The sequence below is a fragment of the Eucyclogobius newberryi genome, unplaced genomic scaffold (assembly GCF_026437365.1).
Source record: "Eucyclogobius newberryi isolate DKJ021-1_F unplaced genomic scaffold, fEucNew1.0.hap1 SCAF_8, whole genome shotgun sequence".
Classification (NCBI taxonomy): Eukaryota; Metazoa; Chordata; class Actinopteri; order Gobiiformes; family Gobiidae; genus Eucyclogobius; species Eucyclogobius newberryi.
Window position 1 is genome coordinate 15,763,709 of NW_027316500.1, and position 14,566 is coordinate 15,778,274.

Here is a 14,566-nt window from a genome sequence, read left to right on the forward strand (position 1 = left end):
TGGTCTGTTTTTATTTGCAGTGTTAGGAAAAGTACTAAAATGTGTACTCAAGTAGAGGTGCAGTTACATGGCGACTTATGTAATAAACTGTAGTTTGCATTTGGAGGCCATACGACTTATTCTCAGTTAATGGACATCTCTCATGTTCAGCTCAGAAACTCCAGAATCCCAGTCTCACTGAGCTGCAGAGGCTGCACTAGCTCTGGTTCATGATGGCTATAAGTGCTGGAGTTTAACTAGTGACAATTGAGATCAGAGAAAGGATTCATTGGTTTAAACCAAGTGGAGTGTGACTCATGTGAGGCTCATTCTGCTTTCTGATTGGATAATTGTCTTGAGAACCAGAATTATAACATATATAACGCATTGGTCTTTGTGTAGGAATAAATCTATCACAATTATTATTAGTAAAAGCTATTTTTTTACCTCATATCCTGGAGCACAGATTTGTTAAAATCTTAAAAAGAAAAAATACGCATGCAAAATATTACAACTTGTTCATTTTCACACAATTTTAGATCACTATTTTATTCAATACTTTGATGAATTAAACCATTTTAACCACAATCCAAATGATCTCTGGACAATCAGAGCAGTGCAGTGCGTGTAGTGTACTCAGTAACTTGTATCATTTTAAATGTAATAGTATAATTAAAATAGAATGTTACTCAATTACAAGTACACATTTTTAAAAATCTACTCTGATTCGTCAGTTTTTAAGGAGCTTCATAAAACACAGTAAAATGTTCCCAAAAATGTTTTAACGCTAGTATATCCCTGCAAAATGTATATATTTTAGTCGACATAAAACATCTAATCCATTGAACAAAAACAAATAAATTCAGTCATAATTGAGAAAAAAAAATCTTTATATCAACTCAGCAAAAATACAAAGGTCTCGACAAAGATGACATGATTAAGGAGTTACCAATAAAGCGGTTTCTTCTAATATACAAAATCAATTTTTAAATACCAACTATAGCAGGAATAAACATGTTCAAGTCTGATATTTGGTAGACTTTTCCCGATTTGCTAAATACATTAGTCAGTGCGACTTATTAAATAACATTTAAAAAATATCAATTTTTAGCATTTACATGAGAAATGACTAAAAAACACTGTTTAATATTCTATGTTACGGATGTTTATGACATTTCACACCGAGAACACATAAAGACAAAACACAAAATGTGACTAAGCTACTGAAAAATAACAAATGCATGTGGGGAATAATTATGAAAGGTCAATACTCTTTAATGCTATTGTTTCACATTATGCAGCCTTGAGATGTTTCCAACCAGGTCAACACAGATTCCCTCTCCGCGCACGCACAGTCTTGTTGCATAGGCTTCATTTGTCCAAATCTACTTTTTCTCAGAACAACCGCGCATGTGAGAAATAAATTGAGGCAATGCAACCACAAAGAAGTCGGATTAAATATCACCATAATGAGGAATTTTAATGCTCTTGGGATTTGTGTATTAAAAACAAAGGGGTAACACAGAGGTCAGCTCTACAGAACTGTTTGGGACATGACAATCACCCTGCACACAGTGTAAAAGTAAAACGGGGGAAATGATTTAAAAGAAAACGCTTCACATTTACAAACACATTCACTTTTTCACAGGATAAGGCACCTGGGTCATAACAGTCAAAGTCCTGGAAGACAGAAGAACGGAGGTCCTGCAGTCTCCTTCAAGCATTTCCCATCATCCCATAACTGCCCATCACAATGTGATGAGCCAATTTTACAAACGCACAAAACATCTTTCTTTCTTCATGTCCTTAACGGTACAAATTAGAACTTAAGGTAGTTAAAGTCAATTTTAAATAATCAACAGGATAAAATGAAATTAAAAACAAACAAAGCATTTGTTCTTGTTGGCAGTTACTTTGTCCTGGTTCGTTTTGCGGGGGTCTCGAGGAGTTCCTGGGCCTTTCTGGACGCACTGCGCGATGACACTGCAGTTGGACTTCTCTTTGCAGAAAGCTTGAGCGCTTCACTTCGGGTGAGCGCGGGCTTCTCTGCGGGGGCTGCCTTTTTGTTGACCCGTCCAGACTTCTTTGTGACACTTTTGGGAGTCGTATTGACAGAACCGGCTGCATCAACTCTGCGCTGGGACCTGGTCTGCACCTGGTCAGGCGAGTTTGAAACTTTACCCTCATTGTTTGTTTGTGGGTTATCAGTTCTTTTATTTTCAGCTCCTTCGGGGGCCTTGACAGCTTTGTTTTTTGTGGGTTTACTCGTTTCTACTGCCTTTTTTTCTTCCACTTTTTTCTCCGTCTTGTCTTTAGGCACTGCAATGACGTTAGGCTCCAGAACTGGCGGCAACCCCAGTCTTTGAGACGCTCTTTTTGGCAACTCCTTTACCTCGTCCTTGGCCACTTGTTTGCCGCCTGGAGCCTTGGGAGTCTTCACAGCCTTGACACACTTGACAGCCTTGTCTTTCGTAGGTGATTTTGTTGCCTTCTGTTCATTAGATTTCTCAACTAATGCCTTCTTTTGATCAGATTTTGACGACATATCTTTTGGTTTTTTGACAAGTACAGATGCTGATTTGAGAGATTTCAAGTTGGATTTTGATGCGCGCTTAGTGAATGATTTCAAACTGGCCTTTACTTTTGCTTTCTCTTTTAGTCGAGCATTGGCCTGCTTCTCTCTGATATTTGAGTATTTTCTTAGAATCCTTGCACTGGCGGGATTTTGAGTTTTACCACTTTTCGGCTTCTGCGGTTCATGTTTAGCAGACGAAGCTACATTTCTCACACAAGCACTGGTCACCTCTTTGTCTTTCCCTTTAACCACACTAACCAATTCCTGTTCGAATGCTTTGGCTATGAGTTTCTGGGTCTTGGGGTTACTTTTTACAGGTGATGCAATGGCAAACTTCTTCAAATGCTTCTTCAATCGCTCGGCCTGCAGACTGGGATAGATTCCCTGTGCACTTCCCGATGCACTGGAGCTATGGAAACAGAGCTGCGTTTCTGATGGAAGACGTGTGTTCACCTTTTTAACTATGACCAAGGATTTTGTTTCAGTCGTTTCGAGAAACCAACGACATATAGTACTGAGATCAAAACCTTTCATGAACAGCATTTGCACTGGAGAGTATCTTGAACTTTCGAGCGTTTTGGGTTTCCGCGCCCGCCGTTTACTTTTCCAAATAGCCGCCTGTCTGTCCGCCTTGTTTCTGTGTTTGGGTGTGGGTTGGCCTTCCCTGTCTAACTGCATCCAGCCTTTATGCATTTTGTCAAATTTGAGGTTGAGGTTAGAGATTTTTTGCTGGTTTTGTGCTCCATTCAATGCCTCTAAGAACTTGACACTGGGCGGCCTGGGTGGATCTGATCTTGAAGACAGGACAATGCCCGATGGTGCACTTTGACTAATTGCAGTGGGCCTAAGTAGTGTTCTTGTCATGCGAATGGGTGAGGACAGTTCACTTTGTGTGATAACAGCAGAAGTCTGTCTCTGTGACCTTAATGATGACCTCTTTTCCTCTGCAGGTGGTGACTCATCAATCTTGTGGCCCTCACTTCTCAAAGGCATTCTTTTAGGTTTTTTGGCGACCGGACCACTACTGTCTGCACTTGAAGAACTTTCTACTTGTGCTTCTACATTGGGTTTTGGTTGCGTTGAAGACTTGCTGGGTTCCGCCTCATTTTGAAGTGTCCGTTTACTTCTCAAAGACATTGGCTGAGACTGAGGTTCACTCTTTATGGTCATTTCCTCGGTACTTACTTGACCCTTATCCTCTTTCTCACCCATGCAATTGTCTGGTACAACCTTTGCTGATCGGAGCTTGGGTTTGGACTGAACTGGGCCGCCTTCTTTATTTTGAGGCTGTCCGTTTGTTGGCTCTGATATGTGTTCATCTATTTTTGACTCTTTGCCAGTTTCTGAAGGAACGGACGTCGCTGTGGTTTGTGGAGAGGTCTGTTCTGATGTAGGCGGCGGAGTGGGAGGCGGGGTTGATGCCGCTGGGGTCGAGGACTCTTTACATTCTGTGGCCAAAGCTTGATTTGTAACAGCAGATGCAGAAGTTGTCGTAGTTGTGACAGCAGTGGGTGGTATTGTTGGAGAGTCAACAACACTTTGTCCAGAGGATCGAAGATGGCGTGCGGGCGTTGTGCTCTGTCCAATTGCTTTCTTTTTGTCCACTTTAGATAGGTTTGCAGACATTTTAGGTTTGGGACTGGGTTTGTCAGTGGGCTGCTCTGTTACTGGAGGGACGGAGGGACAAGAGTCTGTTTTGGCTTCTTTTGAGTCTTGATCCACAGGCGGAGGTTTTGCTAAATCTCCAGATTCTGTTTTTGAATCTCCATCAGTTTTGTTTTGCACTTTACGACCACGTTTGTTTTGTTTTGGCAGTTCTTTTGGTGGCACTGTCTGACCTGAGCGGCGTCGCAGACTTCTATCAGACGCTGAAATAGGTTTACCACTGACAAATCCCACTATGACATCTTCTGTTTTTTCCATGCTTTTTGATGCAGAAGTAATACTACTCTTCCTTCTTCTCCAGGGGCGCAATTCTTTTACAGGTTCCTCTGCTGTTTCTGAGAACGCCTCAGATTCTTTTCCGTCTTTTCCACATACAGAGGTATTGTTTTCTTCAACTTTTGTTTCTTGTTCTGTGGCCAGTTGCTCTGCTGGCTGGACATCTGTGTTGCCCTTCTCTGTCTCCATACACTTTTCTGTAGTAGCAGTCTTTGTCTGGCTTTCTGGGTTTGGTTGATCAGATATTTTACCCTTTTCACATTCCTTTGAAAGTACTTGTTTTTCTGGTAAGGGATTTCCTTTTAGCACTTCAATGTTATCTAAGGAGCCCTGTTCATTGTCCTGTTCTACATCACTGTCCTCTACAGAATCAGACACTGGCAAAACGTGTTCCACTGAACTCTTCTCTGTGTTTTGGGACAGTTCTTTTATCGATACTTGTGGAGTAATGGATTTATTTTCACTGGGCTTCTCTAATTCAGCAGATATATCTTGTTTTACACTCTCGTCCATGTTATCAACTTTCTCGGCCGGTGACGGACAAACCTTTTCCACTACCACCGGCGACTGGTCTGTCTGACTGGTTTCTACTAGAACATCTACATTACTTGTTGTTGTCTCTTTAGCCTGTCCCGACTCAGACGACTCATTCTCAGTTGGCTCTTGCGTAGACACTTGTTGGTTTGTGGCCTCCGTGCACTCCCCGGCACAAGGCATATCCACAGGGGGAACACCCTTGGGCTTGGAGAGCTTCTGCTTTGGGGTAACGGAGGCGTTGAACTCTAGCAACGGATTGGGACAGTTACGCCTTCCTGCCAGAGTCCGAACTGTTTTTAGCTCCCATATCTCATCGGCATACATGAGTCCTCTCGTGCTTTTGCGGGCGTTGCGTCGTGGCGTCATGCCCCTGTGGCGTTTCTTGAAACATTCTGTGATTGGTTTGTTAATATATACAATATCACAATGTCCAAGATCAGGGTCCAGTATAACTCTGTCATTGAAGTCATTGTTGCGACGTTCGGCACAGGGTCGGGCGGACTTCCTGGCCGTTCTGGGAGAGTCTGAGGGAATAGATACATGAAAAGAAAAGGGTTTTGCCCTTTTGCCTTCAGCATGTCCCACAGCCTGCCTCACTGGATGACTGTGGCTAGACTCATTGTGTTTTTTAAAGGAGGAGTTGAGTCTAGCCCTGTGTGTCTCTGCTGAACTTGCGTTGCCCGGTTTGTCGTCCCCGGGTTGAGGCGAAAGAGCCGCGGTGAGCACACATGACAGCTTGTTACCAGCGGCTACACTACCAGTCTTCATTATTTTTAATTTCAGAGGCGCGTGATCACCATGGCCGCCGTTTTTAGTTTCTAATGTGGGTGTAGTTGTGGGAGTTGGTGACGTGTGGGTGGGCGAAGGGCTAATTCTGGAAGCAGCCGGAGGGGGCGCTGGAGTGACAGACAGTTTTGGTTTCGTATTAGGTCTAACATCTGGGTTGCAGTCTGACTTGGAGGGCTCAGGCGATGGTCTGGTGGTGGGCAAGGGTGATGCTACTGGGGAATAGGACGTTTTCTGTAGTTTACGTGCAGATGTGACTGGTTGTGTGGACTTGTGAGGCGTGAGCGCTTTAACTTCTCTCTCTATGAAAACGATAGCGCAGATAATTTGTCTCTGATGGTGCAGACACAATTTGGATATAAACTGTTCCAATGTGGGCGCTGCCTGCAGGTCCTTGACTTTGCTGATCTGCACCTCCCTGGGCTCCCTGAAAAACAAACACAAATGATCACCAAACATTCAAATAAATATATACAGTTAAGAACATAGTCATTAGAAATAACCAAAAAAAAAACAATCAGGATTAAATTAATCATTGCATATTTATTATAAGAATAGGTGATTTGTAGAAGCGTTTTAAATCCAGTGAACTTTACCTACTACAATGTTACAACTGATATTTAATTAATTTACAACACAGTAGTGCCTTTGTTACAACATATAATCAAGGAAGTATCACACATGCAAATACATCAAATAGTTGCGGGCCACAATTCTCATAAGCTCATAAGCATACATAATAGAGAACATTTTATAGTACACACGTTTCTATGAAGTTAAATATAAGTGCCAGGGATTACAAATGCTTACAACTTACAAAAACATAACTTATCACAAGAAAACAAAAAGTGTATTCACTGTTTTTTTCCAGTGCAAGTTCTTTTTTTTTTGCTGGGACCAACATGTGTTCTGTTTTTGGCAATATTTGTCAGTGAGGTAGATTACAGTGTGTGATTGAACCGCCACAGTTTCTCGTGTAACGTGCGTGGCCTGCGATGTAATTTGTAGCCTAATCTGTTACACTGCATTGGAATGTACTATTAATGACAAGTCGGAGTAATCCCTCTTCCGTCCAGGAGTGGTCCATGGTAGAAGTTCATGGTAGAAGGTAGTGATCTGGACACTTTTTGTTTCAAAAAGAGTGTTCAGATGACGACATTTTAAAAACTTTTTATACCATCAATTAATGACTGCCAACATCACAGAGTCATCTCCACTAAGTGCTATTGGTTCACGCAAAAAAAAGCAGCTTTTCAGTAATTAAAAGAGTTTTGTTCACACATTTGATAAACAAAGGAAGGGTATAAGTGTATATTACAGGAGTACAATACACTGTAGATCTGTAAGTGGCTGTGGAGTTGACAGGGTCATAATTGTTACCTTAACAAATGTCATGCACAGTATGATCGTGTGTGTGCTGTTTGAGGCACTGGAGAAAACTGGTATAAAAATATTGCGAGCCAAACTGACATTCAATTGTGTTATGCAGTAGAAAAATAAAAGAAAATTCTTTAGGTTAAAAAAATAATAATAACAGAACAGTGAAACACAAAAAATATTATTTCTGAAACCCACTGTAGAGCAGTACGGTTTTAAGGAGTACCTGAAAAGTAACTGTTTGTCCCTGAGGGGTTGTCATATTACTTAACATTAGTGTAAATTGAGAATGACATCAACTTCCAAAGAAATACAAAAACCAATACACAACAATCAATTTAAACGGCTAGCTTGGATCTACAATAAGCGACAAGCCCACAGTACAGATCAATTCATCCACAGTGTTACTTTGCGTTATAGCGCACATGAGGGATTCACAGAAGCAGAACAGACTATGAGGGCGTGTGACCACACATTTAACCAGGCTCAAGGTCACGGTTACTCAACAGTAAGACACACCAGATTTCGATAATACTTTTCACCGTATCATCCAACAACTCACTGACATTTGAATCAACCATGCATCTTCACATAAAGTCCATCTTTTATACATCATCGTTCATTTTAAATAAACTGTACACTTTACCTTTTCTTAAATAATGTGAAAAACACATAAGTTATAACTATGCTTGCCTTCATGGACAATGTATATTCTAATTACAAATATACAAGTCAGTTGGCAACCTGTTTGAAATTGTAAAACTATGTTTAGAGTTAAATAGTAAATATATTATTTTAAGTACTATGTTATTTTTTTGTGTAATTTACATTCATTGTAACTTAATTAAAAGCAAGTCTTTATAAATACTCCTCAATAAATAGGCATCTTAAGTTATAAAATAAAACTTCACTTATGTCAGACCTCAAGAAAGATCAGGGTGATGTTTAACCACTGGGAATAACAAAAACGTTAAGGAAAAGTGCCCATGATACCATATGTTACATATTTACACTACTAATAAATCTTATTCTTTGTCACAATTGAGTGGTCTGTAATAAGGGGTTAATGAAGGAAGGTAAACTGGTATATTGGTTTTTCTGCCATAGAGGTTTTGTGGATGTGGTAGTCGATCAAAAGATCTGCTACAAACTGTAAGAAAATTGTTATTAGCTACTATCAGAGGATATACTCAGTGCACCTAAAATGGTAACAGTACAAAAAAGGAAGCGTATAATATTAACGAGTGATTGTCCATGCAAACAAAATCAAGTGAATGTCAAACATATGTTGTTAATATTCAACATAATACACTGTTAAAATTAAATAGGAAATGAGAAATAAGAAATTAGGAAGTTGTAGAAAATGAAGAAGGAATGAAGTATAGCCCTAGTGTTAACTATTTATGCTGTGAGTCTATCATCCCTGAACTACTATATTGTGTGTCATGTGGAAGGCTGTCATATACTTATTAGAGTGTTTATTGCCCTGAAAAAAAGATATGGGCTGACCCCATAATCTGGAATGTCCTGAGGCTTCAGTGATAATGCACAAGGGAGTGTCCTGGTGGAGTGAGTGTCCTGGTGGAGTGAGTGTCCTGGTGGAGTGAGTGTCCTGGTGGAGTGAGTGTCCTGGTGGAGTGAGTTTCCTGGTGGAGTGAGTGTCCTGGTGGAGTGAGTGTCCTGGTGGAGTGAGTGTCCTGGTGGAGTGAGTGTCCTGGTGGAGTGAGTTTCCTGGTGGAGTGAGTTTCCTGGTGGAGTGAGTTTCCTGGTGGAGTGAGTGTCTTGGTGGAGTGAGTTTCCTGGTGGAGTGAGTGTCCTGGTGGAGTGAGTGTCCTGGTGGAGTGAGTGTCCTGATGGAGTGAGTGTCCTGGTGGAGTGAGTTTCCTGGTGGAGTGAGTTTCCTGGTGGAGTGAGTGTCCTGGTGGAGTGAGTTTCCTGGTGGAGTGAGTGTCCTGGTGGAGTGAGTTTCCTGGTGGAGTGAGTGTCCTGGTGGAGTGAGTGTCCTGGTGGAGTGAGTGTCCTGATGGAGTGAGTTTCCTGATGGAGTGAGTTTCCTGATGGAGTGAGTTTCCTGATAGTGTGAGTTTCCTGATAGTGTGAGTTTCTTGGTGGAGTGAGTTTCCTGGTGGAGTGAGTTTCCTGGTGGAGTGAGTGTCCTGGTGGAGTGAGTGTCCTGGTGGAGTGAGTTTCCTGGTGGAGTGAGTGTCCTGGTGGAGTGAGTGTCCTGGTGGAGTGAGTGTCCTGATGGAGTGAGTTTCCTGATGGAGTGAGTTTCCTGATGGAGTGAGTTTCCTGATAGTGTGAGTTTCCTGATAGTGTGAGTTTCTTGGTGGAGTGAGTTTCCTGGTGGAGTGAGTTTCCTGGTGGAGTGAGTTTCCTGGTGGAGTGAGTTTCCTGGTGGAGTGAGTTTCCTGGTGGAGTGAGTGTCCTGGTGGAGTGAGTGTCCTGATGGAGTGAGTTTCCTGATAGTGTGAGTTTCCTGATGGAGTGAGTTTCCTGGTGGTGTGAGTTTCCTGATAGTGTGAGTTTCCTGATGGAGTGAGTTTCCTGGTGGTGTGAGTTTCCTGATAGTGTGAGTTTCCTGATGGAGTGAGTTTCCTGGTGGAGTGAGTTTCCTGATGGAGTGAGTTTCCTGATGGAGTGAGTTTCCTGATGGTGTGAGTTTCCTGATGGAGTGAGTTTCCTGGTGGTGTGAGTTTCCTGATAGTGTGAGTTTCCTGATGGAGTGAGTTTCCTGAGGGTGTGAGTTTCCTGGTGGAGTGAGTTTCCTGGTGGAGTGAGTTTCCTGATGGAGTGAGTTTCCTGATGGAGTGAGTGGCAGGTGAGGTACAGGGGGTAACCCCAGATAAGTGTGTGGATCAGACCAGTGATAAAAGAGTATTTGAAAGCTGAAAACACATTTCTGCACAGTAAAAGAGCTTAAGTATGAACAGGAAGATTTGTTTGTCTTGAGTAGACTAGACTGAGGTATGAAAGTTGCAACAACTGTTCTTACTCAACAAGCTGCTTGCACAGTCAGCCAGAACAGACATTGATATCCATGATATTGCTATTGCAAATGTTTTCTTTTTATAGCCAAACATAAAAACACATAGCTCTTAGCATTGTATCTAATAACACTTAAATGCATTCTAGTTAAGAGAAAAAAATAAAATAAAAGACTATTAAAACAATAAACAGACTACAGAGGTCTCCAACCTTTTCTCCCAAGCTACTTTTAAAACACCTATAAGACATAAACTATCATCAATTTATAAGTGCACAAAGTTGGGAAGCATAAGTTTACATATACAATGGCAATACGCATGTGAGAAATCAAATTAGAATTGTAAATCCTAAAATAAATAAATTACTTAAGAGTTACTAAACAGGGTTTGGAGAGCTACAAATTGGAGACCCCTGGACTACAGTGATATGGCTCACAAAGATACAAATTTGAGAATGCTTTTCTAAGTCAACCTGAGAAGTAAAGCTTGAGCAATTACTGAGTAAATATTTGCTGTATTATAGAATGTTATATAATGCAAATATATAACTGAGGTATAATATTGTGTACAATTATGCATGTCTACATTATGATCAATTCAACATCCTGTATGTAGAAAGTATCCTGAGTTTGCCTGTAAAGGCATTGAGTAACCTCTAAAAAGCTCCTTGTTTTATGAAATTGGAAACAATCGCCCTATTGTTTTTTATAGAACTGTGAAGTAAATTGTTTAGCCACTATATTCTGTAGAGGTGTATCTGAAAGGCTATTGGTGCTAATGGTTTAAACATTGTGTTACAGTCCTAAAAGTGAACACCAGGTGGTGCCACTTTCAAAGACATATCCGTCACATTAGAGAACTTTGAGATGGCTGGGATGCTATAACTATGATTATCAGATAAAACTATGATTTTCTGACTAAATATGTGCAAGGGTTATGATTAAATAAATAATTTGTTATTAATAAATAGTATCTGTTATAAATTTACAAACGACTGTGTTGAGGTCATGAGATGTTACTCCTGAAGAGAAAGGCTTGCAGACTCTCTGTTTTGAGAGTCTGGGCTCTCTTTTCCCCTGCAGAGCCACGCCTCGTCCTGCTCTTCAGCCTGACTCATTAACCTCAGCTTCTTTTTGGGCGGGTTCTTCAAAGTGCCCAGACGTTCTTTCACTTTGTACTCCAGGGTGCTGTGAGGGATGCCATAAATGGACTGGGCTTTAGAGACGCTCATTTTGCCACCCATGACCACTACAATGGCCTCCTCCAGCAGCTCCGTGTTGTACTGTCGATAACGGCCGCGCTTCTTCCTCGGCTGTTTCATCCCCAGATCTGCATCAGGATCCAGAACGCTGTTTACGCGTTCGCCATTATAAGGCCAGTGTTCCTTTTCCACAGTAGATCCGTTCAAACCATTGATGTGCCTTTTATGGGGCAGAATGGAGAGAAGCTTCTTCTCACAGCGCAAGCCTGAATATTCAGAGGAGAGGGAGTCCCAGGACTGGTCAGATGCACCAGTTGAGGTTCGAACCTGAGGGATTTTCAGATCAAATGCTGAATTGCACAGAGAGAGCTGGTGGTCGCTGCCATTTTCATTTGGATTTTCAGCCAGAGACTTTGAAATAAGTCCAGCAAGTTCCAAAAGTTTAGGTATATCTTTGAGGTGCTCATTCATGACGTTATTTTTGAGTTTGAAATGGTTGCCATTAGTTTTAGGTTTCCATGACGGAGATCCATTTGGTCTGAAGCGGTCGGGATCGCTCTCTGAGGCGACCTCCCCTTTGATGTGCAGAGAGTATGAAATGGAGGGAGAAGACTTAGAACGGGCGGAGTGGCCGATATTCTCCCTCCTCCCATCCTGACGGCTCCTCATTAACAGCCCGTCCGCTCTCAGAGACCTCCTGATTGGATGGAAGCAAATTGGGTGTAAGCAGAGCTTGCACAGTGTCTTTTACTAAACGAGGATGGGTTAGGAAGGGGAGGATGTTGGCCACTCCTTTATTTCATGATCTTGCTTTGGTAACATCACTGTCTTTGACAATAAATGGACAGTTATGTGTATGCAGGTATCTAACAAAAGAGGCTCAGAATTTGCTCATTTAATTTGCTGATGTAATTTGTAATTTTGTTGGTACAAATTGAATGACAAAAGAGAGAAAAAAGACCGGGAAAATCAAGACCAAGAGAAGGTGTGTATAGGAGACTATTTCTGTTGCATATAAAAGCATGGCTAGAAGAGGAAGCACAGCTGTAAATCAGCGTAGTGTAGCTTTAGCCTCGCAGGACAGCAAAAGACATTTTGTGTGTGACGTTACCACTCAACAAGCACTGCAATAAAAGAGTAAGCCAGCAGAGGGAAGTGTCTTAAAGTCAGGCCTTGGAGATTCAAGAGATGGAAAATAACACAAAATAAAGAGTTTAAATTGCACGTGAAATAAATGAAAAGCATGCTTTAATTCCTAATGAAAATGGTCACACATGACTCATGCCAGCTCCATGTGATTTATAAAACAAACTTCAGAGTTTAAATGCAAGCATACAAAAAGAGAATGTGCTGTGGCCCCTGAGAATACAGTATGGTCATCATTTAAACACTCTACTCACCCTTTAGGTGTGGATGTGACGGGGGAGAGGCAGGAGCTGTTACGGTTCTTTTTGATGGACAGATCCAGGACTCCATCTGTTAAAATGTTCACATGTTAAAAGCAGTGTTGCGTCAGTGCTGCATTAGCGCAGGGACAGACAGTGGTGTGCGTACCCTGCTCAGTGGGCTCGGCCGGGGGCTTCTTGACAGTGAGGTCCAGAGGGGCGTCCTGGTCGATCATGAGGAGTTTGCTGAGCACTGGGTTGAGGTTGTGTGAGGAGGAGAGCGAGGGAGAGAGAGGCTGTGCACACGGCAGGCTTTGGTCAGAGTGAGGCTGGGAGGCTGAAGGCTCCTGAGGCTGAGGGCTGCTCTTTGAGGTATATTCAGCTGCAAACTGTCGGATCATCCCCTGAAGGATCTCGCGGGCCACTACTGGCACGTGGGGGTCGGAGAAATTTGGCACATCTAATTGGAAAATAACAAAGCTTACTCAGCATTTCTTTTAGAGTTCAGATAAAAGTGTTGCCCAAAAATACTTGCCTTTTCTTCTGAAGACTGCACTAAGAAACTCCTCAGCTTGTCTTTCTATTTTAATCAGCAACGTCTGGTCCTTCACCAACAGAGGTTTGGGTGGATCTTCAAGCCCGTCACTGTTTAAACTGCTGAGATGTTCCTGTTCAAATATAAATACACCTCATGACAGCTGTTAAAATAAACAATCAAACTTCAATTCTTTAGATCAAAAGTGCTACCTTCACTTTATTTCTTCTCAAACAGCAGAATACACAGTTTTCGTCGAAGGACCAATCAGACACAGCAAGAGGATCATGATCTATGAAGAAGGAATGACAAAAACATCACCATTATTGTCATTTTAAACAAACTTTTTTCAAATATGATTTTGTGTTAACGAATGTGGCAAAGAATTCCATCTGAAGGCATTTTAAAATGTTCTTTGTGAATTTAAATTCAAATGATGTGCAGCCACGCACTATTGCTCAATTGTCCCAGTATGTCATACATGATGAAAATGTCTGTGGGACACTGGACCTATGGCTCTGTCCAAAGACAACAACTTTGTGGAGCACAAGGCTCTTCTCTTCTGTGGAGAATGTGCAGTGAATGAAGAGGAGCCCCACATGGTACAAAACAGAAGCATTATGATAATGAGAATACACAACAAAAAAACACTTCTTTGTAAAGATTAAAATATGATAATGATTGAATAAATCATTCTTACCCTTAAATAACTGTAAGTCTTGTACCAGCTCTGGACCAAAGAGACCTTCAATAATGCTCTCAAAGCCTGAAAAACAAAAACAATCTGTAGTTAATAATGAAACAGGACAGCGGGGGTCATGTCTAAGCGTTTAACAGAGGAGCTGTGATAATGTCACATACAAGGTGAGGCTAATCTCAACGCATCTCTTTAAGCACCTCCTGTTTCTGTTAAATTCACATCAGCTTTCAACTCAGGGTTTTACTTTATGATAAATATACTATGTGCACTTCAGCCGGTTGCCAAGCAACTACAGCACCTAGAAAATACGTCGCAACATTAAAAGAAACTGCTCAATAATGTCAAACGTACATCACATTATATAGATCTATAATGAATAGCAAAGTAAACAGGCGCCAAGGAGAAAACCTTCAATTAACAGCTTCAACTAATGTACACCAATCAAAACACACTAAACTAGACCACAAGACAAGAGCAGAGGCAGCAGCCACAAATATTGTTACATTGAACATAACGTAGAGTGTGCTTAGTGCCCGGGGTCAATCCAAAAACCACTACATGCA

At 41.5% G+C, this 14,566-nt stretch overlaps 1 protein-coding gene across 1 annotated transcript in view; it reads right to left on the reverse strand.

The window, feature by feature from the left end:
• Window positions 1-856: 856 nt before the first annotated feature.
• Window positions 857-14,566, reverse strand: part of LOC140351499 (uncharacterized) — a 17,963-nt gene continuing 4,253 nt past the window's right edge. Inside the window, exons 2-9 of the mRNA XM_072437350.1 lie at window positions 14,004-14,069; window positions 13,516-13,595; window positions 13,304-13,436; window positions 12,938-13,228; window positions 12,784-12,859; window positions 11,201-12,080; window positions 8,278-8,345; window positions 857-6,245 (exon numbers count right to left, since the gene is read on the reverse strand). Coding sequence (XP_072293451.1) covers window positions 1,889-6,245; window positions 8,278-8,345; window positions 11,201-12,080; window positions 12,784-12,859; window positions 12,938-13,228; window positions 13,304-13,436; window positions 13,516-13,595; window positions 14,004-14,069 — 5,951 coding nt within the window. The 3' untranslated portion in view covers window positions 857-1,888. The remainder of the gene's footprint in view (window positions 6,246-8,277; window positions 8,346-11,200; window positions 12,081-12,783; window positions 12,860-12,937; window positions 13,229-13,303; window positions 13,437-13,515; window positions 13,596-14,003; window positions 14,070-14,566) is intronic.